The sequence below is a fragment of the Lissotriton helveticus genome, chromosome 1_1 (genome assembly GCF_964261635.1).
Source record: "Lissotriton helveticus chromosome 1_1, aLisHel1.1, whole genome shotgun sequence".
Taxonomy (NCBI): Eukaryota; Metazoa; Chordata; class Amphibia; order Caudata; family Salamandridae; genus Lissotriton; species Lissotriton helveticus.
The window spans coordinates 524,046,090-524,072,879 of NC_136057.1; the positions used below are offsets into that span (position 1 = coordinate 524,046,090).

The 26,790-nt window shown below is 43.1% G+C and overlaps 1 protein-coding gene across 1 annotated transcript in view; it reads right to left on the minus strand.

Annotated features, from left to right (window-relative positions):
- Window positions 1-26,790, minus strand: part of ANO2 (anoctamin 2) — a 1,767,324-nt gene that overhangs the window by 180,667 nt on the left and 1,559,867 nt on the right. The window contains exons 18-19 of the mRNA XM_078673987.1: window positions 25,077-25,134; window positions 5,216-5,316 (exon numbers count right to left, since the gene is read on the minus strand). Coding sequence (XP_078530113.1) covers window positions 5,216-5,316; window positions 25,077-25,134 — 159 coding nt within the window. The remainder of the gene's footprint in view (window positions 1-5,215; window positions 5,317-25,076; window positions 25,135-26,790) is intronic.

Genomic DNA, 26,790 nt, shown 5'->3' on the forward strand with positions numbered 1-26,790 from the left:
TTCTAAAGATAAAAATATTTCCTGTTTAAAATTGGTGTTGGATTTTTATTGTGCATTATGTCTTAATTAACTACTGAATTAGTGTTTTCAAATGCTTTACATACTTGTCTTCGAAGTAAATTCTGTCTGCTCACAGCCAAGCTACCAAGGGTTGAGCACGGGGATCATTTTCTAAGGGTTAACAAAGGGAGAGCAAGGGATCGTGTTCACCTTGAGTGAACGGAGAGTACTCCTGTTCCCCTGGTAAAGGATTAGATAAACAAAAGGGAGGAGTACCACCATATAGAATCAAGAACAATCCTAATGGGGTGCGTGGTTGACAAAAGGAAAGAGTTTATCCTTTTGTTAAAAAACCCTCACTCACCAGCCTAGTGGTGACATGCTTCATCATCGGTGTCCACCCTGGTGGCCTAGCGTCACCAGGGTGTGCTACAACACCTGAATTACAGTGGAGCAGGTTGTGACTGTAAGTGCAGAAAAAGTGTGTTAAAATTGTCCTGGTTTAACTTAGTGGGAAGATACATTTTATTAACAAGCAACTGGACAATATTAAAAAATGGGTGTGGCGAGATACTGATAGGGTAGTTACGGCCAAAAGTATCTCTATATGTGTGTTGGTCTACATGTTTCAACCTTACGTGGGAAGTACCGGGTATTCGTCACGACCATGAACAAGGAAGTGGACGGTCTGTGCCCCCTAAAAGGCACACCCAGTCCTAAATCCTCGTGCCTCAGTAGGTAAAAATCGCTACTGTAAAGAAGGCTCTAACCTGGATGGGCGAGATTGTGAATTAAAAATCAAAAAGACCTGTTAGGGAGAAAAGAGAGAGACGAACATTCATCAGACGTGGTCTAATTTACATGCCTGTTACGTAGTGCAGTGTCGTGTCTCTATGTCATCATGCTTCATGCCATTCTCATTAGTTAATTGTGCTGGTGACAAAATAATATTGTCGTGCAGTTCGTTGGCCCACTTGGGGCGCTTTATTTTGCCAACTCTCGCATACTTATCAAGAGGTGCGTGCTCAGTGGCATGTAATATTTTTATTCCAAACTCGCGCACTTGTAATGATTATAGTGGCGTGATGTCATATCCTCGCATGCCTATTATTGTGGTTGCGTGATTCATTTTAAGTTTGTGCATAGTTTACCCGTAGAAAATCAATGGACATACAAGGACTTATTACCACATAACATGAAAACAGACAAACATAGAATGACGGCTTACTCCTATTCAAGTCCCTATTGCATCGTAGGGCAGAGGGTGGTTTCATCACTGGAGAAAACGTATTCTGTAAATATATAGAGGCGACTGTTTCACTGAACGTTTTCGGTCAGGTTAGGGATCGCGAAAAATCCCTGGACTCGATAACGGGGGTGGTTCTATGGAGGCAAAGCTTTTACTTACAGTTTAGTCGTGATGCGAAAGGTCAGTTACCTACAACTCTCCTCCGCTGTCCCTTGCTCATTTGGCCACTGGATTCAAGATAACCTGGCTGATGAGGATTATGAATCCGAAACCGGTCCCAGGATGCTTGTTTCCGGTCCAGGGAAGACATGGCTTGGCAGTTCGGGCTGGACTGTTCCCATGAGGCACAGGGTCAGACTGATTTGCATATAGCCATGTCTGAACTGGGGTGGCTGAGTGGGCTAAAGAACGGTGATGGATTAAACCCAGATCAGTTGACTGGGGGTGAGTGTTTGATTTGCTCAAACGCTCCATCCATCATCCCCTTTTGTATCGCTTTGTTCGCCCTAAGTGTGGCAGGGTATGCTCAGACGTGAGTCCCTTGCTCACTTGGCCACTGGATTCAAGATAACCTGGCTGATGAGGATTATGAATCCGAAACCGGTCCCAGGATGCTTGTTTCCGGTCCAGGGAAGACATGGCTTGGCAGTTCGGGCTGGACTGTTCCCATGAGGCACAGGGTCAGACTGATTTGCATATAGCCATGTCTGAACTGGGGTGGCTGAGTGGGCTAAAGAACGGTGATGGATTAAACCCAGATCAGTTGACTGGGGGTGAGTGTTTGATTTGCTCAAACGCTCCATCCATCATCCCCTTTTGTATCGCTTTGTTCGCCCTAAGTGTGGCAGGGTATGCTCAGACGTGAGTCCCTTGCTCACTTGGCCACTGGATTCAAGATAACCTGGCTGATGAGGATTATGAATCCGATACCGGTCCCAGGATGCTTGTTTCCGGTCCAGTGAAGACATGGCTTGGCAGTTCGGGCTGGACTGTTCCCATGAGGCACAGGGTCAGACTGATTTGCATATAGCCATGTCTGAACTGGGGTGGCTGAGTGGGCTAAAGAACGGTGATGGATTAAACCCAGATCAGTTGACTGGGGGTGAGTTTTGATTTGCTCAAACGCTCCATCCATCATCCCCTTTTGTACCGCTACAAAACACGGCGCTCCCGTGTCCGTTAAAGTTAGGCGCCGGCTTCCGGGGTGGGCGTGGTTACGTGAGTATCACGTGAGTGTAACCATGGCAACACTGTCCACTACGGGTGCCGCCAGGGGCTAAACCAAGTTAATGGCAGATCGCTCGTAGTTATGTGGACACAGACTGACGCTGTGTACTGATTGTCTCAGTATGAAACGTACTGGGGAAATTGGCGACAATAAACCCCTAGTGTGGAGGGGAATGAATGATTGTTATAAAGGTGATCATAATGATCTAGTGACTTAGTACGCTGGTCTTTTAGAGAAGCAGCAGGATGCATAGTGACATTAAACCCCTGGCGTCGAGGGGAATGGAGAATTATTTTTAAAGGGGGACGTCCTAAAGAATTAGTAACACTATGCGCTGGTAAGCTGGGCGGACAGTATATATCCAGCGAGCGGCATGTATAGGGGTGCACATTGGTATGAAACGAATAGACCATCACAGTTGTGTGTGGCTGTTCATTATGATGGTGCACAGAGTGTGCCTTATAGGGTCAGACAGGAGAGGATATAACCTCATCCTAAGTGGGAGGAGAGTTTGTATCATAACTACAGGATGGCACATGTCAGGATATGTGGAAAAACCTGGGTATTGGTTATTTAAGAACAGAGGCCCAGGGAATGTTGTCATTCAGGCCAATCTTGTGTGTCGAAAGTCTGTAGATCCAGTGTTGTTCCTTTTCAAATAAGCGATTCTGGGTGTTTGGACCTGGTTGTACTTGTTCTATTACCGTCCACTGCATGTCATTGGGTGAGTGATGCACCGCCAAAAAGTGCTCCGTGAGTCAGGTGTTGTTCTTTTTACAGCGTATTGTGCTCCGATGTTCACTGATACGTTGCTTCACCTTGCGGGTTGTCATGCCTATATAGGGTTTTCCGCATGTGCATTTGATCAGGTACACCACATTGCTACTATTGCAATTCGTGTGTGATCGTTGTTCCCAGGTTTTTCCTTCTTCCAGGTTGAGGGTTTTTGTGTTCTCCGTGAGGTGGCATACACTGCAGTCTCCACATCTGGAGTGTCCTGTTACAGGAGATAGTCCCCATATTTGTGTGATGCTGGGATTTACATTGGTAGTTGTTGTCTTGGGTCTGGTGTTGACCAGGCTGTCTTTGAGGCTCTGCGCTTTTCTGTATGAGAATAGAGGTTTTTCCCATTTTAAGTTTCCCGAATTGAGTATTGACCAGTGCTTATTGATGCTTCTACTTACTTGGTTGGAAATTGCGTTGTAAGTGGTAACGCATGTGAGTGGTATTGCTTCATTTTCCTTTGTTTTTTCTTCGAGTAGGGCATCCCTGGGCTGGTTTCTTGCCCTTTTCTCGCATTTGGTCATGATTTTGGAAGGGTATCCCCGCAGTTCTAGTTTTTTAGTAAGATCCTCTGCCAGATTTTTGTAGTCTATAAGTTTGCTACAATTCCTGCGTAGTCGGAGGTACTGTCCATATGGGAGACCTTAAAATGAATCTTGCAACCACAATAATAGGAATGCGAGGATATGACATCACGCCACTATAATCATTACAAGTGCGCGAGTTTGAAATAAAAGTATTACATGCCACTGAGCACGCACCTCTTGATAAGTATGCGAGAGTTGGCAAAATAAAGCGCCCCAAGTGGGCCAACGAACTGCACGACAATATTATTTTGTCACCAGCACAATTTCCTAATGAGAATGGCATGAAGCATGATGACATAGAGACACGACACTGCACTACGTAACAGGCATGTAAATTAGACCACGTCTGATGAATGTTCGTCTCTCTCTTTTCTCCCTAACAGGTCTTTTTGATTTTTAATTCACAAGCTCGCCCATCCAGGTTAGAGCCTTCTTTCCAGTAGCGATTTTTAACTACTGAGGCACGAGGATTTAGGACTGGGTATGCCTTTTAGGGGGCACAGACCGTCCACTTCCTTGTTCATGGTCCTGACGAATACCTGGTACTTCCCACGTAAGGTTGAAACATGTAGACCAACACACATATAGAGATACTTTTGGCCGTAACTACCCTATCAGTATCTCGCCACACCCATTTTTTAATATTGTCCTGTTGCTTGTTAATAAAATTTATCTTCCCACTAAGTTAAACCAGGACAATTTATAACACACTTTTTCTGCACTTACAGTCACAACCTGCTCCACTGAAATTCAAGTGTTGTAGCACACCCTGGTGACGCTAGGCCACCAGGGTGGACCCCGATGAAGCATGTCACCACTAGGCTGGTGAGTGAGGGGTTTTTAACAAAAGGATAACCTATTTCCTTTTGTCAGCCACGCACCCCATTAGGATTGTTCTTGATTCTATATGGTGGTACTCCTCCCTTTTGTTAATCGAATCATTTTCTAAGGCCTATTCTGAGCCCTATATTGTGTTAGTGGCCTTATTGCCAGTGGCAGTTATACATTTCCCCTACAAATAACACACTTTCCAACAGGTGCGAAATTGATTGGAAATGTTTGTATTGTTTTAGTCTGCAGTACCATTTCATCTATATACATGGTATTCAATTTCTGTAATCTTTCATGCTATAAATGTTATTACCTTGGACAAACAATCAAATGATGAAATTGCATGAGTTAAAATATGTGTAATGAACTGAGTGTAGAGTTTCTACTTCCATTGTAATCACTAATACCTGACAGCATTAGTGGTGTGAGATGTTATTAAAACATAGACATAAGCAAGATATAGGGTGCAATACATCCATTTGCTGCCTTCTACAAAAATGAATAGGCCTTCACAAAAACAAAAATCAAAATACTTACGGGATTCCAATTTCAAACAGATTGTTTTGTATTAGTTGCTTTCCCAACATAATGATACTGAGCTGAATACATAGCTCCATCAGGCATCCTCCTGGTGCGCACTGCAAGCAGAGAAAACATTATTGTATTGAAGTAAGTTTATTAGAACTCTATTCATTTTTAAAGAACAAGTTACTTACCTTCATTAATGCTTTTTCTGGTGGATACTCTATTTAACTGCATATTCTTTTCCTTTTGAATACTCCCCAGATGTCAGAATGGATCCATAAATTGTAACGCAGTACCCTTGAGTGTGGTAGATGACATCATGCAGCTCTGCACCGGCATTGTTACACTCCAGAAATGACAAAGAGCGCCACTCATGGGCACTGAGGTCAGTTGTTTCTAGGCTGTCCCCGTCCCCACCCCCAGTCGCGGAATCCAACAGCAAATTGGTCCTGACCAGTGTGCAGACCTCTACTCCTGGGACTTTTTACATGGAAAAGAGTCCAGGAAAACAGAACAAGGCGGTGGAAGGTTCGGTAAGGAATCTGCAGTTAGACAGAGCATCCGCTAGAGAGAGCATTACCAAAGTAAGTAACTTTCTCTACTGTTGGATACTTCTAACCAACGAGTGCTCTCTTTTTGGTTATATACAAAAGCAACACAGCCCAGATGGCAGGTCTGTGAATTGGATAAAGCCTAAATGTCCTTCTGGATCAAGTGGTCAACTTTTCCCTCTTGTCTGACCTGGCTGTGCAGATAGTAGTACATCATGTACATGTGAAACAACAATTACATATCAGTTTGGCAAATGTCCAGAACAGGCACTGCCAACACAGCAGTAGCAGCCCATTCCCTGACAGAATGAGTCCAGATGTCTTCTGGGGGCCTCTACCTAGCCACTGCGTACCAAATCTTGATGAGGAGAGTTCTCCAGTGTCTGGGCTGCACTACCTTTCTTTGTCCCAGCAAATCCAACAAAGAGCTGATGTTCCACGCACTGTTCACTGGTATGATTGATGTAGAAGCTGAGAACTCGTCCGTTGTCCAGCTGATGTAGTCTCTCCTCCTACTCAGAAGAGTGAGATGGAGCAAGGGACCCCAGGACAGTGATATTTTGTCTGGCCTGAAAATTGATTACCACTTTCAGGAAACAGGGGACTTGGGTTCTCAACACCAGCTCGTCTGGAAAGAATGTTGTGTGTGGTGGGTTGGAGAGAGGGCTTGTAGTTCACTTATCCACCAGGATGATGTTTTGGTGATGAGGAAAACTGTGTTTAGAGTGAGGTGCTACAAACGATAAATGTGCAGTGATTCAAAGAGAGCACACATTAGGAATGTAAGGACTAAATTCAGGTCTCACTGAGACATGATGAAAGGTCTGGGTGGGAACATATGCTTCAAACCTTTAAAAAATGCCTTGCAACTGGTGATGTAAATAAAGAGGACTGATCCACACAAACTCTGAAAGCTGACAAACAAGTTTGAACTGTGCCCAAAGCAAGTCCTTGCTGGGCAAGGCACAACACAAATAGCAACACTTCAGATAGGTAGTGAAACAATTTGTCGAGTACGGCAACAAACCAAAAATACATCCCAATGGCATGTGTATACAGATTTCATAAAGGAATGTCCCCTTCTAGAATAGCATCAACTACTTCATGAGGGAAGATGAATGCAGCCAACTGTTGTGGCTCAATCCCCAAGCATAGAGGTGAAGATTATGCAGGACCCTGTCCTTCAGCTGATAGTAGTACAGATGCTTTTGTCCAGGGATCAGCAGGTCCTGATCTTCTTCAGAACTTGTGCAGGGGAGGAGAGGTAGTGGCAGCAAGGAGTGGCGAGCTCCATTCAAGATGGAATACTTCTGTGAAAGAGGGCCGTCTTGGGAACTGAATACGCAACGATTCTTACACTGCATGTTCTCAGCAGTGGTGAACAGATCAAGCCAACTTTCTCCCTCTTCAATGAAGATACTCTGTGCCATGTCTGTATGAAGCTGCCATTTATGATCTACTAGGTGTCAGCAGCAATGTTCGACCCAACAGCTGGTGCAGCACTAGGAAAATACCCTGGTGATACAGCCACTTCCAGAGGCATAGTGCCCCCTGGCACACGGGCTATGACCCAATCCTACCATTTGTTGTAGTACCACATGGCGGTAAAGTTGTCCGTCAGCACTTATATCAACCTCCACTAGGAGGATAGCAGGAAGTCCTTCAAGGGTAAATGAATGGCTTGCAGCTCCAACAGGTTGATGTGGAGCTGGGTCTCCACCCGAGAACAGATGTCTTTGATCTCCACCTCTCCCAGATTTCCCTTTCTAATCCAGGAGTGATACATCAGTCACTACTGTTAGCTAAGGGTGGGGCAAGAAGAGGGGACTGCTGCTAACCCATTCACAGTCCTGCAGCCACAACTGCCAGTATTTTGCAGTTTCCACTTAATGCTGGGTATAATATAACAGATCACATGCCCACTAGGACTTTATATTCCACACTTGAGTGTGCATAGACCACCTGCCATGCTTGACCAGCAAGATGGCACCAATTCCAGTACTATCAAAAGCATCCTCACTGAGGTCTAGGGCAGAGGCTGAAACATCAGGATCACTGCCTGAATGTTGTGGACTCTCCTCCACAGGGGAAAGGCACCAAAGTGCATCATATCCAGAATAGCTCCAAAGGAAGGGGGCATCTGAGAAGAAGTCAAATATGACTTTGGCATGTTTATAATAACCCCCAACAATGTTAGGAGGTTTGTTGTAGTCTAGAGGTGGGTGACAAGAGCATGGGGCATACTCGCTTTCTGCAGCCAACTGTTGAGGAAGGGTAAGACTGGCACCCACAACCTTCAAAAGTGTGCAGCAACCACCGCCATCACTTTTGTGAACAACAGAGGGGCACTGGTGAGGCCAAAGGAGAGCACTGCGAACTCAAAGTGCTCCTGCCCTCTGTAAACCATAGATCACACATGTGAGCCTGCAGAACAGGGATGTGGAAATAGGTACTCTGCATTTCCAATGCTACCAGCAAGTCTCCAAGGTCAAGGGCAGATAAAACCTCTTTGAGGGTGAGCAGCTTGAATTGGTACTTTCACCGAAGGCATTGAGAGGGCAAAGGTCTAAAATAGGACAAAGGCTGCCATCCTTCTTCATCAACTAAAAAATATCAAGAACAGCACCCAGTTCCCACTTCCTATGCCGGCAGCCTCTGTATAGCCCCTAGGGCCAAAATGGCCTACACAACCTGCTGTAAAACTGACAGGTGATCCTCAGTCAGTCACTATCAGGGTGGCGGAAGGTGTGGTGGTGTAAAGCAATGGAAAATGTCCATTACCCACTTGTCTGAAGCTATTGCCTGCCACCTTAGGAAAAATGCTGGATTCTCCCTCTGACAGGGTGGCTGCGTGCCTCAAAGGACATGCTTAAGGGGGGTTTTCTGCTATCGCAATGGGTAGAGCAGAAGTCTGGGCTGAATGCCCACTCACCATTGAGGCACTCGTCACCCCTGTAGCCCCGTTTCCACCGCAAGCGCTAGGCTTGTTTGTGTGGAGGGTGCAGGGCGGGACCTTCTTCCGGCTTCCAGGCCGGGGCAGGCACTGATTGGGCGAGCGTGTAGAAGCGGAGCTGATGACTAACCCGTCCTCTACATAAGCCCATTAACTTCCCTGCTCTCCCTGATGACATTCGCTGCGCGAATTGTATTGTATGATGAAGCGCTTTGTGGTAAAACAAATCTCTGCTGTGTGACTGAATAATAATTGCACTGCTTAGCCCCTGACTCTTAAAGCTACTTGTTTGGACCTGCGCTGTATAACGATCTATGTTAGAGCGCGAAAATAATTTTTAGATACACTGCGGCGATTGATTTTAAAATTGCACTGTGTGTTGGCCTTTTAATTATATTTGCACCCACTCACCATTGAGGCACTCGTCACCCCTGTAGCCCCGTTTCCACCGCAAGTGCTAGGCTTGTTTGTGTGGAGGGTGGAAGGCGGGACCTTCTTCCGGCTTCCAGGCCGGGGCAGGCACTGATTGGGCGAGCGTGTAGAGGCGGAGCTGATGACTAGCCCGTCCTCTACATAAGCCCATTAACTTCCCTGCTCTCCTTGATGACATTCACTGCGCGAATTGTATTGTATGGTGAAGCGCTTTGTGGTAAAACAAAACTCTGCTGTGTGACTGAATAATAATTCACTGCTTAGCCCCTGACTCTTAATGCTACTTGTTTGGACCTGCGCTGTATAACGATCTATGTTAGAGCGCGAAAATAATTTTTAGATATACAGCACCGATTGATTTTAAAATTGCACTGTGTGTTGGCCTTTTAATTATATTTGCACCCACTCACCATTGAGGCACTCGTCACCCCTGTAGCCCCGTTTCCACCGCAAGCCCTAGGCTTGTTTGTGTGGAGGCTGCAGGGCGGGACCTTCTTCCGGCTTCCAGGCCGGGGCAGGCACTGATTGGGCGGGCGTGTAGAGGCGGAGCTGATGACTAGCCCGTCCTCTACATAAACCAGATGCCCTCTATGACGCGCAGTGCCCGCGCCAAACCCGCGCCAAAGACGCGCCTAAGACCAGCCCGTCTGGGCCCGTCTGGGCCAGGCCAGGTCACAGGGCAGGGAACCATGCTACATCAGCCCCATTAAATACAGGTATGATGACCTCTGAGCAGCTAAGGGCCCTTCGTCCAAGGAAAAATGTTGAATGCACTACACTCATGCCATCTCACACTGGTAACCTTTCCTGTCCTAAATGCGCGCTTACTCTTACTGATTTCCAACCCTATCCAGAGATAAGCGATGGTACTATCAAACAGGGCCATCCCCCAACACCGAAAACACTTGAGTTTACGTTCTACAATGTAAACTGCCGATCTTTACCGCAGTACAAACTCGATATTTTCAACTTACTACTGGACAATAAACCTAGTGCAATCTTCTTGACAGAAACCTGGCTCCACGATGGCGCAGGGCCTGATGTGGCTACCGCTCTCCCTCCTAACTATGCCATTGTTAGAAAGGACAGATTTGGGCAAGTAGGCGGGGGCATTGCAATCATTTACTGTAGGGATCTCACGTGTAGCCTCGAATCGGTTGACTGTGAAGCCGCGTTCTTTAAAATCTCCCTTAACCCCAATTTTACATTCTCCGGTCTTTTGATCTATCGGCCACCGGGGAACGCTACCTCATGGGCCGCAAATTTAGCAAGCCATATTACACCTTTTCTTCTCACCTCCAAAAACTTCTCATTGATAGGAAATCTTAATTTACACCTCGACGACCTAGCCAATGTCTCCTGTGTGAACCTTTTAGACGACCTCACAGCACTGAATATGACATTGCTTAATACAGGCTCCACACACAAAGCAGGTCACCTTCTGGACCCAATTTTTTCGAACATGCAAGAACTAAAATTGCTAAACACAACTCCTATTTGTTGGTCTGATCACCATCTAATTCTTTTCAACCTCACATTAGCAGCATCCTCCCAACCATACCCCGTCCGTCCAGTCACCTTCATGAGAAACTGGAAAATGCTGAACATTGAAGAAATGAATTTTACCCTGGCCAAAAATCCCCCTGTCCATGGCCACGACATGGAAAGTATTGCCTACGCAACTCACACGTGGCTTGGGAACGCAGCAGATGTTTGTCTGCCTCCCTCCCACTTTAAAGGCAATATTCATCGCCCCCCAGCTCCGTGGTTTAATGAATCTAAGTGTAAAGCGCTTGAAAGGCAATGGCGGAAAAAACTATGACCACAGAAAGAAAGAGCTATATCGAAAGGCTAGGAATATTTACCACACTGCCTGGCCAAAGCCCTCTACGTAGCAAATACTATTAACTCAGCTCCCAATATGGCCCGGACGCTTTTCAATACCGTTAAGGAATTGGCGGGTGAAAAATCTATTGCTGCGGCCTGCCTACTAAACACCCAACAATGCCAAGATCTGGCCTTCTTTTTCACAGAAAAAATTGAGAAAATCATTACTGACGTTAATAAGAATATCCCAGTCAATGACCCACAAGAAGAAGATACCACTCCTGTGATAACAGAAGGGTGCATGTTAGAACACTGGCCTTCTATCACCCTCGAGACTCTGAGGTCCCTCCTCAAATCCATCAAGTCAGGCTCCCCTCTTGATCCGATTCCCATTAGTGTCATAAATCAACTGGACAATCCTTCCTTAAACATCATTGCCGACACGCTTAATTCTTCCCTCCAACTCTCTACGGTCCCCTCGCTGTGGAAACACGCCATGGTTAGCCCACTATTAAAAAAACCAACTGCCAATCCTGAGATTTTAGCTAACTATCGGCCCATATCCCTTCTCCCGGTTTTCTCGAAAATCCTTGAAAGACACATCCATTCTGCCCTCACCACATTTACTGAAGACAATTCCCTCCTACACCCTTCTCAATCCGGTTTCAGGGCAGGTTACTCCACCAAAACTGCTCTTCTTGGAGTAACTGAGAGGATTAGGAAACTCCTAGATGATGGCCAAACGGTCGCACTCATTCTGCTAGATCTGAGTGCGGCCTTTGATACAATTTCTCACAATAAACTACTAGCCACGCTCAGGAGAAATGGTATCGGTGGTGCGGCACTGGAATGGATCAGGTTCTTCCTTTCACAACGCACGTTTCAGATCGCTTCTTCCCTCACCTGTTCTGATACGTTTAGTGCCCCACATGGAGTGCCCCAGGGCTCGATCTTGAGCCCTTTGTTTTTTAACCTTTACCTTCGCCCATTAGCTGATTTAGCAGAAAGGTCTGGACTCACCCTTATGACCTATGCGGATGATTCGCAAATCGTTTTTTCATTGTCAAAGTCCGATCCCCATGCCCCTTCTCTACTTAAACAAGGTCTCCAAGAGGTCTTCTGCTGAATGTCTAACAACTAGCTGAAGCTAAATGGGGAACAAACTGAGATTCTCCTTCTAGGGAAAAATAAAGATTTATGGAGTTCTTCCCACTGGCCGCCTATTTTAGGCAACCTCCCCACACCAGCCACTCAAGTTAGAAATTTGGGGGTTACCATCGACAATGCACTTTCTATGAAGCAACAAGCAAACAAAGTCATTGGCCTATGCTTTACCATCATGAAATGGCTGCGTAAAATCTTGTGGATGCTGCCCCTGCTACCCAGAAGACCGTAGTCAATGCACTCATTACATCTCGGCTTGACTACGGCAACATCCTTTACCTGGGCTCAAATCAGGCAGCCCTAAGACGGCTTCAACTTGTCCAAAATTGCGCCGCAAGATTGCTGTGTAAAATCCCGAAAACCGCCAGGGTATCGAAATACCTTGGGGAACTTCACTGGCTCAGGGTCGAGAACCGGGTCAGGCTCAAAGCCCTGAGCTACATGTTTAGGTTCAAAGCCGTCACGGCACCTAAATATTTGCAAGAACTAGCCAGTCCCTACCTTCCTACACGAAATCTGCGCTCCCTATCAGCAGCCAACTTTGGGGTGCCCAGATTTAAACTGGCAAGAATGGGAGGGAGGTCTTTCTCCCATCTAGGGCCCACCCTATGGAACTCACTCCCTGCTCACATCCGTAAAGAGGACAACTATGCAAGATTCAGGAGAAACATTAAGACCTGGCTTTTTGAGAAATGATTTGTCCACTCTTCCGCTTTCCATACCTTTTGCTCAGCTATAATGTCTCGGCGCCGGGAAACCCTTTGTGGGTAGCTGCGCGCCTTACAAATGCAATAAATAAATAAATAAATAAATGCTTCTCCTGCTATCTTACCTGGAAAAACTGTAGAGGACATCCAGGCATGACTCCTGAGTACCTCACGATTGCCAGTCGACCAGCATATGAGGTTTGTAGTATCCAGTCTGCATCTGTGAATTTCGCCACATCGTGGCCTGTATGATGACAAGACATAGGTCCGTGGGCACAGCAAGTAAAGTTACCTAAAGCTGGGTGATGCCACCAAGCTATCTGTTTGTTCACTGGAGATGGAGAGCGTGGCTTTGCCCATGCCCCAAGTAGGGAGTGTGTCAAAGTCTCAGTGAAAGGCAGAAGAGACTTTGTATTTTTCTAAGTTGGAGAACTTCCATGAGAAGACTGATTTTTACTTCCATGGTGGGCAATTGGAAGCTCAGTACTCCAGCCACGCTTCGCATCACCACTGTGAAGGAGGCACTGTCATTATTGGCAGGACCAGGGAGGGAGACTAGGCCAGTGTCTGAGGAGGTATCATTGTCACTGACATCCTGTGAGTACTCACGTCAATTGTCATCTGTGTATTTTAGTTCTAGTTCATCCCATTCATTATAATCGTCATTGTCGAAATGCATACCAAATAGGTTGTGAAGGATCCAAGCCTTTCTTTGAGGCAAGGGCTTTGTATCAGAGTCTAAATGGTTGCCAGAAGGCTGTGGCCCAGTGGTATCTGGCGGCCTTGTCTGAAATTAGCTTTGAGTCAAAGAACACTATTGTTGTGCTTGGTCATCTGAAGTTGACAGTGTTTGCATAGGTGTCTATACTCCACGGCCTGATGCAGTTTGTGGTACTTAAATTGAAGCTGGCATCAAAGCTGATGTGTGTGGCCTATATCTAGCCCAGAGGTTCCAGTTGGCACTGAGCGGGGACCTGATGGAAGGGTTCAAAGTGGAGAAACCTGCATCTTTTGGCTTACGCAAGGAATTTGATCATGACAAAAATCTGCTATGTAAATGACTTTGGGAGCAGAACGAGACCTTCCTTTGGACATCGGCTGGGTTTAACGTAGAGTCTTCCGGTGCTTGGTAATGTATAACTTAATTTTACAGCCCCAGATGGCCTTCAGATTCTCTGTGCACATTCACTACAGGCCATGGAGTCATGATCTTACATTTGCTTGTTACAGTCCCTCCAAGGTTTGAACACTGTAGTTTTAGGGGATGACATTTTGCTTGCATACTATTATTTTTGTGTTAAATTGAGAAAAGAACAGTTGTGTTGCGATACAAGGGTTAGTTCCATATCCACATCTGGTGGCGTAGAAAAAACGGAACTGATGCCAGCGCTTTTGTGGCTCTTCTATACGGCTCTGCCCATCACATCTGGAGAAGAATCACATCAGTGCAGGGCCACAAGATGCTAACTATGGGCATGCAGGTTTACTGCTTTAAAATGTCTAGATCCAGCCTGATGTCTGAGGAATATTCAAAAGGATTAAAATAGCCAATAGAAATTACATTTTTTCATGCAGTAATTTAAAGTTGTTTATGATGTGCGGACAGTGTTTCAATTTCTTTGTCGTCGGTTGCAGACCTGAGGGTTTAATAATCCCTACCACAGTACTTGGATTGGGAAGATTGCACCAGGTGAATACAGATAATGGGAGGTGTGGTGTTTACTCAATGTTGTGTTACTACCTTAATCTGGGATCTGCATCCCTGAGATGACATATAGTTGTAATATAGATTGTTTTCCACTATTTTGAAGTATGTAATTCTAAATATTGCAATTTTCACCTGCATATAGTTTGACAGGTTTTACATGGCTAAATGATTTTCCTGAGAAAAATGCAATGTGGAGTCTCAGATAGGGGGCAACATCCTATTTTGAGAATTATATGGCCCTTAAAATGAGGGACTTAAATTTGGTATTACACATTTAGAGTGCCGTTGAGATTTTGACACTGCATTGCAGGAAATAATCAATCACATTTCTGTCACAGCATTCGTGAGGCCATTTACTGTCCGCCATCTTATTATTATGGTGAGCGTTACAGTTGTGGTTGGAAAATCCAACCGACACGCATCCAACGGGCTCGTTGAGCCCACATGTGCTGTGGAGGCCTCCCAATCCTTTAAATGGCGGCGGTGCCTACCAGATTACGATTGTCCATCCCCGCCAGCCTTTCCATAGCGGTTCACCCGCCATGGAAAGACTGGCGGGGATCAACTTTGGGGCCTGTAGCGGCCCCCTTTCCCCCCCGGACACTTTGGTTTTGGGTTTCCCAAAACTTGGTGCCTGCCACATAGTGCAGGGAAATGAAAACCATGCCTTTTTTGCATTACGCCGGGTGTTGCAGCCAGCAACACCCGACGCAATGCAAAGTATGGCAAGTGTGACTGAAGTTCATCAGCCACCATAATCACCCTATATGTAATGGTCTAGAGATCAAAGATTTTAACTTTATTGTAAAGATTGAGACCTATGTTTGGATTATACGAATGATCATTAAAGTACAGAAATGCCATTTCCTTGCCACATGGAAATTTGTTGTAAAAGTTCATTCAATAATTTATTTCAGAATAAAACTTCCTTCATAACATAGCCCAACATGATTCAATTAATTCAAGATACTTATCTAAGAAAAGAAGAAAAGAAATACATAATACATCACTCATCTGAAATAACTTTACAAATTCATAAAAAAATGTAATTCAATATAACACAATACTACATCATTAAAAAAATTCAAGTCCTCCACTTAGATACGATTGCAAAATTCTGCTGTAAACATTTGAAAGATGCTAAAAAATAGTGCAAGAAATCGCCCAATAGCACCGTGAACAACAGTAGCTCACATATTTTTACTGCAAATCTCACATAATGTGACATAATGATATCATCACAGTATTTTTGCATAACAAACGTAACCCAAAATTCCCAAATTTCCATAAATTACACCAGAGCAATAACAATTTCGCCAAGGCCATTTATATATGAGTCAAGTATAGTAGGAAATGGAGACAAAGAGAGGCCAGGGCACCATGGTTACGTTTCCAGATAGATGTTGGGGTTTAGATGTCTAAGGACTTTAACGTTAGGCATTAAAAAAACATACATTGAAGACTCATTGGTCCAGAAATTGTGGAAATTAAAGTGCTATGATATTAGCAAGGCATTACAAAAAATGTATTTCTTTGTTAGTTTAATGCTGCTTGGTCCTGTTTGTTTTCATAAATCTATGAAAATGTAAGTTTTTAATTCAAATGTAAATGGTTTCCCAGATCAGTTGGATTTTCATGCAAATACTGCATTACAAAATAGACTTAATCAGTTCTATGACCAATGAATCAGCACACTTTAGGACTGCTCTAGTGTTATCCTTTCGCAGTTGACAACAACAATTCAAAGGCCTTCCACGACTCAACTGGGCCTTCTACCATTGGATAAGTAGGCTTCTTATCTTCTATGACCAATTAACATCAGGCACTAGCCGGCTCATGAGGAAAGCTGCAGGAGGCAGGCTCCAAAATAGATCAGAATACATCATCCTCAGGAGTCTGCCTTGTACAGTATGTTTCACAGTTCTGAGACAATTACGTTCAGATAGAAATTGGAGTATCAGTCTGGACAACTCAAAAGATATTCATCCATCAGATAAGATGCAAGCCCTTCCGTCTTTAAGAAAAATGGAGGTCCTCCTTACTTCTGTCTATTCTAAGCGTAAATTGGGGAACATTGGGCCTAGCATGGATAAGTTAAGAAGACAGGCTAGCATAGTATGATACTAGAATAATATCAGAATATTTTCTGACATGAATATAGTGTCTAAATATTCTTAGAAACATATTGCTCTAAATAATCTTCACCTAATGGAACAATATTTTGATTTTTTTTAATGAAATAATCATTTTTTCGACAGAGTATTCTGACATAAACTGCTAATATGCCATTGCTAGATACCTAACTTACATAGCACCCTGTTTTCCCACATTTGGATTTCTCCCAAAGTTCAGTGAGACTTTCGATATGGTGATTAAAATATCACAGAGCATATGCTCTAAAATTCAAGAAGGCCAGGTTTTCATGGCTAATTTATCCAGGACCAGTGACTCTTCATCCTTGTTAGTAATTCAAACTCCGGGCAAGACAAAGGCAATGCTCATTCAGGTAGAAGCTGCAGAAGAGGTGACTTGTAAATACAATCTATCTTAATACACCTTTACACTGATGTTATTTTTACTCTTTGGGCATTTTTACTGACACCTTTTATTCCTGGGGCATTAAAATAATAACTGTAGGGGTATTCATTCTTACCTGCCTTTACCAGATGTTAGAGTTAGCCACCTGTTTCTACTCCTCTCCGGTCCACCACAGCACTCGCATGCTGATTGAGTGGCGGGAGGGCTAGAAAGTTCACTCTCTTACATCCTTCCATCTATAAACACCATCTTGGTAGGGTGGTGGTCTAGCTTTTTTTTTAGGCCCACTTCCTCATAGGATAAAACTGGAGGATGGTGCAGTTGTGCAGCGGGAGGAAGCTGCAGATGAGGTGATTTGTAAATACGATCTATCTTAATACACTTTTATACTAATGTTGTTTTCACTCTTTGGGCATTTTTACTCTCACTTTTTATTCCTTCGGCATTAAAATAATAACTGGAGGGCTATTCATTCTTACCTTTATCTACCAGCTGTTTGAGTTAGCCACCTGTTTCTACTCCTCCCTGGTCCACTGTAGCACTCGCCTGCTGATTGAGTGGAGGGTGGGCTAGTAGGTTCACTCCCTCCCTTTCAAAGATGCCCCTTTGGGAGGGTAGCGGTTTAGCTTTTTTCTTAGGCCCTATTCCTCCTAGATTAAAACTGGAAAACGGAGCCAACGTGCAGAGAGTGGAAGCTGCAGATGAGGTGACTTGTAAATAAGATCTATTTTAATACACTTTTAGACTAATGTTGTTTTTACTTTTTGGCCATTTTTACTGACATTTTTTGTTCCTGGAGAATTAAAATAATAACTGCAGGGCGATTCATTCTTACCTGCATTTACTGACTGTTTGAGTTAGCCACCTGTTTCTTCTCCTCCCCGGTCCACTGCAGCACTTGTGTGCTGATTAAGTGGAGGGAGGGCTAGTAGGTTCATTCTCTCCTATCCATTGACGCCATCTTGGGAGGATGACGGTCTAGCTTTTTTCTTAGGCTCACTTCCTACTAGTATAAAACCGGAAGTTAGCGCCAACGTGAAGCCAAAGGCACCAAAGGCAAGCCCTCGGCGGCCATCCACGCCTGAACCACGCCAAGTGCCGTCCCCTTGGTCGATCAACCCCAGAACCACTGTGGAACATTAGTTACTCAGGAGAGGCCCTACTAGTGCTAAGACCTCACAGTAAGTGCCCCCCACATATTATGCCAAACATAACTCTTCCTTGACCCCTCCTCACCATACAGGATTCAACCATACACATGATAAACTTTTGAGATCCAAACCGGTAATTAATCTAGAACAAACTGCTACACTCAATCAGCAGAGTAACAGAAGGGCCGGCTTTATGTATACGAATATCACATGTGCGTCCTTAAATATAAGGCCCTTAGAGAAGCATCATTTAGAATTTTACAAACTAGTTCAGTTGCAGCATGCAGACATTGTGTTTGTTATTGAAACATGGGCAGATTCGTACTCAGGCCCAGAAATTATCACTGCTACTCTCCCAGGATACGATGTCTATCGGCTGGACAGGCCCAAAAAAATGGAGGTGGTTTGGCAGTTTTTTAATCAAAATCATTTTAAAGCTACTTTTACACCTTCAACAGCTTCTAACTTTGAGTCCTTAGTCTTTTCTGTGCAACTGTCCAACAAGCAGCCATTTAAGGGCATGTTAATCTAGCACCAGCTGGGACCCAGATGCGGTTTTGCAGATAAGCTCTGTGTGACCCTTGAATCGTCCATCCTGACCTCTAAAGTCTCAGTGTTGAGTGACTATAATTTTCATCTGGAAAAGGAGACTAATTTGGACTCCACAAAACTGATTGATATTATGAACGGTCTCGGACTATCTTTAATATCCAGAGGACGAAGCACAGAGCTGGACATATATTAGACAGTCTCTTTTCTAATCATCCATCCATATACTACCAAATACTACCTTCTCTTCCCCTTACGTGGTCCAACCACTGGGCAGTTAAATGGCAGCTAAAAATTCAGGAGACATCACCGCACAGACCTGTAGTTCAACAAACTCCAGGAAGTGCCTGGCACAGAATTCAGCCGGCCGAGTTGGAAGCCATTCTTACAACCTCATCCTGGCAACCGGCTCTTAACCTAGAGCAGAGTGTTGATGCAGCTCTTAAGACATCAAGACAAGAATGTGGCAGGCAAGAACAGAAGTGGAGGAAAAACTATGAGTCCGAAAGCATAACCTACAAACTTAAATTAGTCAAACATAAAAAATGCTTTGTAGCTGCTAAAATGCTCTATTACTCTGAGCAAATAAAATTTGCATGTGAGTGATAAAAAACTGGTAGTACCAGTCAATCTTAATTCAGCAATGAATAGTCAGGATTTTTGTGATGCTCTTGCCTGCTTTGTTCAAGAGAAAGTAGCAAATATGTTTTATAAATATTCTGCAGGCAGGACATCTATACAGTCAGAGGTTCAAATTCCAAATGCAGCGACAGTTCAATCTAAGTTTTCGGCTTTTAAGCTAGCTTCTGAAGAACAGCTCAAGAGTTTAATCCCTTTAGTTAAATCTGGTGCTCCACAAGACCCATGGCCACAAAAAATAATGCATATGATCCCAGTGCAAGTGGCAAATCATTGTGTAAAGATTTTCAATATAATGTTTATGGAGAGTGGTTTCCCCGTGCACTAGAAATCTGACTCTATTCTGCCTCTTCTTAAAAGGATAATCTCAATGCCCTGGACTTGAATAACTATTGCCTAATTTCCAGACTTCCTTTTGCAACTAAGTTGATGGAGAAAGTAATGAATGAGCAGCTATTCAAATATGTTGAAGAGAATTGCCTGTTGGATGACACCAAATACAGGTCAGGAACAATCATAGTACAGAATCCGCCTAGGTGGTAACAAATGAGGAAATTAAAAAAACTCTGATTAGTGGAGGGGCATGCAGATCTGATTTTATTGGAGCTCTCCGCGGCATTTAATACGGTCAACCATGATATTTTGGTTGACCGTATGGAGAAGCTGGGGATAGAGCGTACTGTGCTTAATGTCCTGCATTCCTTCCTAGAGAACAGGCAACAGAGAGTGGTGCATGGTAAGTTAACCTCCAAGCTGTTCTCCCTGCCTTGCTGAGTCCCACAGGGCTCCTCGCTGTGCCTGACATTGTTCAATCTATATGTCACACCTCTAACTAAACTCATTAAAACATCTGGTCTTTCCCTAGCCTCCTACGCAGATGACACACAAATTGTTGTGTCACTGGTGGAACACGAGAATAACTCCAGCCACGCCCTTAGAACTTGCATGAGTGATGTTAGTAAATGGATGGACAATGATTCCTGAAGCTAAACTGAGCAAAAACTGAGGTTATCCTATTTGGCAATAATCCATATTTTGGACGTTCAAATAGTGGCCTCCTGAATTGGTCTCTCTCCCAGAACCAGTAACCAAAGTGAAAAATGTAGAATTTCTGCTTGATGAGGATTTGGAGCTCAAAGTTCAAGTGAATAAAGTTACATGTACCTCATTTTGTTCCTTAAGGCTCGTTAAATTTTTTTTTTAATTCTTACCGTCAGATCTTCTGAAAACAGTAGTCATCTTGCTTGTACTTTCAAGGCTTTATTAGTGTAATAGCCTACGTCTCAATCTATCAGTAGGATCTTGGAAGAAGATTCAGACAGCGCTGAATGCGGCAGCTCAGTTTCTTTTTAAAATCCCTAAATTTAAATCAACTAGAGGAGCCATAAGAAACTTCATTGGCTTCCAGTCAAACAATGTGTTAGGTTTCAGGCACTCCGTCTGGCCTAAAAATCATTGAAGGGACTAGGGCCATCTCTGTTTAAGGATAAGCTCATATGATATATCCCAGGGAGGACCCTACAATCATGGTCAGCTATGAACCTTGTAGTCCCGCCCTTCAGGAGAACAACCTGGGGTTGGAAGAGTTTTTTTAGGACCACAGCTTTGATCTGGAATAGGCTCCCTCGCTATCCATTTTTAGGAAAGGCTTGAAAATCTGGCTATTCTCTCAGGATTAGGAGTGGTGGTTGTCGCGTAAGGTATCAAGAGTCTCTACAAGGTCAACCAAATCTATAGCCGTATCCATCTCTTTAGTGCCAAGACGCCCTCGGGCAGGAGTTTGCACTTTATAAATTTCTCATTCATTCATTCATTCTGGTCAGGAATAATAGGAAAGTGCCTCCTACCTGGACAAATGAAAAAGTCCTTACATACTTTAGATAATAAATTAAATAATGTAGGGACGTACAATTTAGGTGTTAAAGGCACTCACTTTTCTAATGGAGCCACTAACACATCATGCAAACACTGCAAGTCTTTCTAACGCAATTAGAGATAGACATCTGTTCCAAAAAGGGAACTTAAAGGAAATCTAATGGCTCGTCTTTTCATTGTGGTGCTTGCACAATTTATGCGCTATTCCACTAGCTTGTAATGAACAGTACATATATTACGTGGGCATTATAGGACCACAATATTTGTAATATCACAATTATTTTTTTGTTTTGTTTGTTATTACCCTCACTATGGGAAAAAAACATCACAGAAGATAACCAACCCTTTAAAGTATGAAATCTCAAAATATCTGGGAACTTCAGACTAGAGTTGTGTTGACTAGTGGCACTAGGGAGACTAGCGCTATAAGGTGTTGGTCAATATTACAAGAGGTCAGACACCAGCATTTAGGGTTTCACTAGAACTAGAAACTGAAGAGGAAGAATCCACCCTTTTAGTCTCAGTCTACTACAGAAATGGTAATTTATTCTTTGACCCTAACACTGAATTGTGGAGCTTTACTTTTCTCTTGCACTATACACAATGCATTTAACAGCCTGCGCACACCTATGCAGGTGTATTCCTAACTTGCAGTGGTTGCCTTTCAGGGACAACCAACATCACTTCCTCTAGGTGCAATGTCATCAGGGAGGCACAGCAGTCTGTGTGAGTACATTCCAAATTTTGAACACTGCAGCTAAGGCTTGTTTTTTTATTTAATTACCACTTACAACTGTAGGACAATAGTGATATAAAGTATCTGATTAACACACTTGGTGATAAACAATACAGGTGGGCTTGTTTTTTCAGCTTCCAACTTCTTCTTCCCCCAGTGTCAATATGAATGTTCCTCCTGAGTCCACAAAGCACTAGGAAGAATGTACCATTCTGACATTTGGCTCAAAATACTGTAGATTCCCCAAACTCTGAACGCCTACTAATGAGGGTCTCCTTTTCTTCCACAATCTGCTGCCCGGTTTTCCCAACCCCAAAATATCTTCCCTGCATTCTACAGTGGTTGTGGTATGCTCAACATGTCAACAGGACAATATGATAATACTGGTCATGTTAGTATTAGTATGCCAGTTATTTGATATTGATATTATGAGAGGTTGACAACAGAAGCTTTGGCAGCCCCATTTAAAGCACAGCATCAACAGGCCTAGAGAAAATCTATGGCATCATCATCATCTAACTAACCCAGTAACAAATATGATAAGACAGTGTTGTCCTGAGCACTTCAACCATCTTACCACATTCTGGATATTATTATTTGGAACCTGTAGTGTCCACCTGATAACCCAAGACAAGCTGAATAGAACAATATTTTGAATGAAAAAATGGTTTCATACACCTGGTCCGACCATAGCAGAGATCAGGGCAAAAGTGAAAATAAAATTGAGAATAAATTAAGCAGATGAGATTTTTGTGATACCCTCTCTACAGTTTCTTAATACTATTAGGGGAACTGCATAATGTACTGTTTACATAACACAGCAAACAAAATAGAGCTTACCCTTATTCCAGATAGAAACCTAGGGTAACTAGGAACAAAAATAGATTCCCAAGGATTCATTTTACTGTAACCCTTTTCCTTAGGCTTAAAGTCATTGGTGTCCTAGTATCCAAAGTGCTACAAATCCCTGCAGTGACACCAATTCCAATTTCAAAGCTATTAAATTGTATTCAGAAAACAAGAACATATAATAGGCTATCAGAGGAAATCAGAGTAAGTGTACTTCTTTATCTATTTGCTTTCTTCTGTATACAGTCTTTGCATACAAGCACTGTTTCTATGCAACTCGGTTGCATTCACATTCAATAGGAATGTGCAAAGACATCTCCATCACTAATTGTAGAGGCACTGCATGCAATGAGGTTTAAAGATCACTGTTCCTGTGTGTGTAGGATACTGTCAGTCTTGATGAGTGTTCTGTCAAAGCTCAGCATTGAGTTTAAGAGTTTTTATGAATCAGATAATAGTGCTTAATTTAAACATGGTTTAGCTAGCCTGACTATCTGCAGTGGCATCTGTTACAGTTTGCAGAAATAAATGTGCACTTTTATATTAGGTGAACAACCTTCTCCATTTTGATGTGCTCTGTGTGTTTTTGCAGTTCAGAAAGTCAGTAAAATAGAAGCGAAGGCTGTGGTCTCTGTATTTTTAAAATATATTAATTTGTGTTATGCTGAGGAAGCAATTTCCAGAATATTCCCATTAGTCACGAATTTAGAAGGCTTTTCCTAGGCTTGAAGGAAAGGGTCCCTAATTCGCAAAACATGTTGTTGTTTTATTAAGTTACATGAATGCCCTGTCATCCCATTCATTACACATGTATACTTCATTAATATTCAGCAAAGTAGGTGTTTATTAGATGTATTTTTTTTAGGTATCTTGTATATTTGAAAAGTGATTGGTTCTAAAAATGTATCTTTCTTAATCCAGCCCTAATAACTCATGGTAGATCATACTCAGAGTGTAGCTATTCAGCAATTAATCCTTATAAAACATAATGTTTTAGGGATATATGCCACCATTGCTTTGCCTTTCTAACTGTGCAGACTCTTCTCAAGTCTGCTATACTTAGCTTTTTGGATTAGTTCTTACGGAGCAGACTCTATAGTAAGTTTACTTACTTTAGTGTACTCTTCAGGGGCAGACTCTATATCAGTCCTCTTGTTTAAATATACTCTGGTTCTGGCTGCTTCTCCCTTTAGAGATTGACAGTGTGCTCATTTTCTTGCATGTTTTGGACATGTTATATCTGTTGAATAACCATGAATCAACAAACACTTTTTTGCTACTATATATTGATCTTAGTTTTAAATAAACCTTTATGTTTTGGCTTAAGTTTTTTTCTTGTGGAGCCTTCATTTAATGGCAATGGGCTTAGGGCCCGATTACGACTTTGCCGGTGTGGGAGCGAGGCTGCCATGCTGCCACTTCGCTCCCACACTGCCAAAGTCATGTGAGCACCACCCGCCAGATTACCTGCTTTCCAGTGTGTGGCGTGCGCTTCTTTGGCATTCCCACAGAGGTGCCTCTGAAAATGGGCTTCGCAATAGGAGCACCAACTGCAGTTCCTGCATGGTATGGACTCTGCAGTCCATGCTGTGTATCAACTGGGGGACACGCATACAGGGGGCACAACATGTGCCCTACTGCATGCACCCCTGTGCACAGGGCCATGAGGGGGCTCTTTCCTCACCACCAGTGAGAACCTCGATGAGAATGTTGGCGGTGTGGAAAGTCGAAATATGCTTGGCAGTGCAGCAGGGCACCACCATACATACTGCAGCCCTCAGACATTCGCGACACCGCCAGAGATGTTGCGGCGGTGGCATGGTGGTCTGATCGCTCAAGTTGTATTCTGGCAGTCAGACCGCCGGTACAGCAGTGACCGGACCATCACTGCTGCGCCACGATGAGTTTTCGATCCTTTGACTGTCAAACTCATAATTAGGCCCTTAGTCTTATGAAGTCTCAGACAGTCCTGATGCTACACTTCAACCTTATTAAGTATTTATTTAGAATATCAACATGTTTTTTATTGTAAATATTGCTGATCAACATATTTTTAAATCTGCTTGTTAGTTCATTCCTTATTAGTGTTCACATATTGTATGAATGCAATGTTTAACAATTTAACTGTTTCATCTAATCCATGTTTAAGACAACATCACACTGCAGTAAAGAAAACAATATTGCATGTACTTACCCCTTCAACTCTGTAACCATTAAAAATATATGCATAACTTCCAGGCCGACCAACAAATCTGTAGACAACGATAAACAAAACCTGTAATTATTGCCAACAAGGACATTAAAATCACATCACATCTGATTGGAAAAGGTTTTGTTTGAAAACAACCATACATATCACTAACTATGATTTGCTTTAAAAAAGAAGGACAATGAGTTGCAATTTTCTTAATTAAGTCTAAAATCTACAGGCCACATTGGTACAGGTCACATAATTTGTTGTTTCAGTCCCTACTGTTTGAACAAATGGCATTCTTTAGAACAAAATACAAAACTACATCAAGAGAGAAAACCTTGATTAAAATTTACTTTAATAGTGGACATTAAAACCCAACTTTTACTCCCAGGTTTAACCTGGACCTCTGCATTCAGTGAGGTAATTGCCTGTGTTTTAGACATTAATGCTATTGATAAAATATGTTTACGTAGCAAAGTCAAACTGTGAAGTGTAAGCATCATTGCACATTCCACATACAGGTCTCAAATATAAGGTTGCGCCAGGAGCAGCACTGAAACCAGCACAGTCTAGTGTTCTGCACCTCAATGCGTAGCATGTACCTTCTTGAGAAGGCAGGAACATACATTGTGAATGCATGGCCACTTTCATCACTGTGTATTAGCTCCTGAAGAACCTAAGATGTGGCAGAAAGCACAGAGAAGTTGCGAGTATTCCTTAATTGCAGAACTCTCTGGAAATACCTCAGCTCGCTCCCCTGAGCCTCCTGCATCAACAGGCTCATTCGATACGGTCCACTATCTCAATTCAGCATTTAATCCATCACCAATGGATAATGCTGTATTATGTGCTACGTTTTGATATACATATATAATTGTTGCAGTTTCTGTATCCCTTCCAGATAGACTATAGCAACCTATAATCCTACTACCAAAGCTATGGTCTGTGTGTCTTGTACATGTCTGCTGGAGATGACACTGTATAGTGAAGAAGATCATTTGGAAGAACCCTCCGATGATGTGACCACTTTAGAACTGGTAAATTAGAAGGGTATCCTTACAACATTTGTGCTTGTGGCGATCATTGTCAAGACTATGTAGGGAATGCATGGATATTTCTCATCAGATTTGACACTGCTAATGCCCATTAATGAGCAGAGGTATAAAAGACAGCAGTCATTGGGGATTATAAGGCATTAGTTTCAGAAAGATAACATCTCTATGAGCTCAGAATGAGGTGATTTTGGGTAGGTTAAGCAATGTTTTTAGTCAGAAATGCCACTAAAGCATTCTGGTGATGATGAAGAGGGTTAAGGAGTATGCTCTACAATAAGATTGTTCTGGGAAAATATGTTATAAGTAAATATAAATAATTTTACAAATCAAGCAATTTATTAAGAAAATTATTTTGTATTTGCAGTTTGTTAGAACTGGGGGTCCCTAGTTGGCAGAGGTAGGTACATGTGTCCAAGTAGGGACCCTTGCTTCTAGTGAATGCAAGGGGGATATACACTTTAGATAATCCTAGCTCACCCGCTTGGTAGCTTGGCACGAGCAGACAGGTTTATCCCAACGGGAATGTGTAAAGTATGTGTACTCAAAACCCACAGTAATACGGTGATAGGACCAAAAATGGACACCAGTTTAGAAAAATAAAGCATCTTTATGTAAACTCAACAAGACCAAAACGAAAAAAATCCAACACACACATAGTA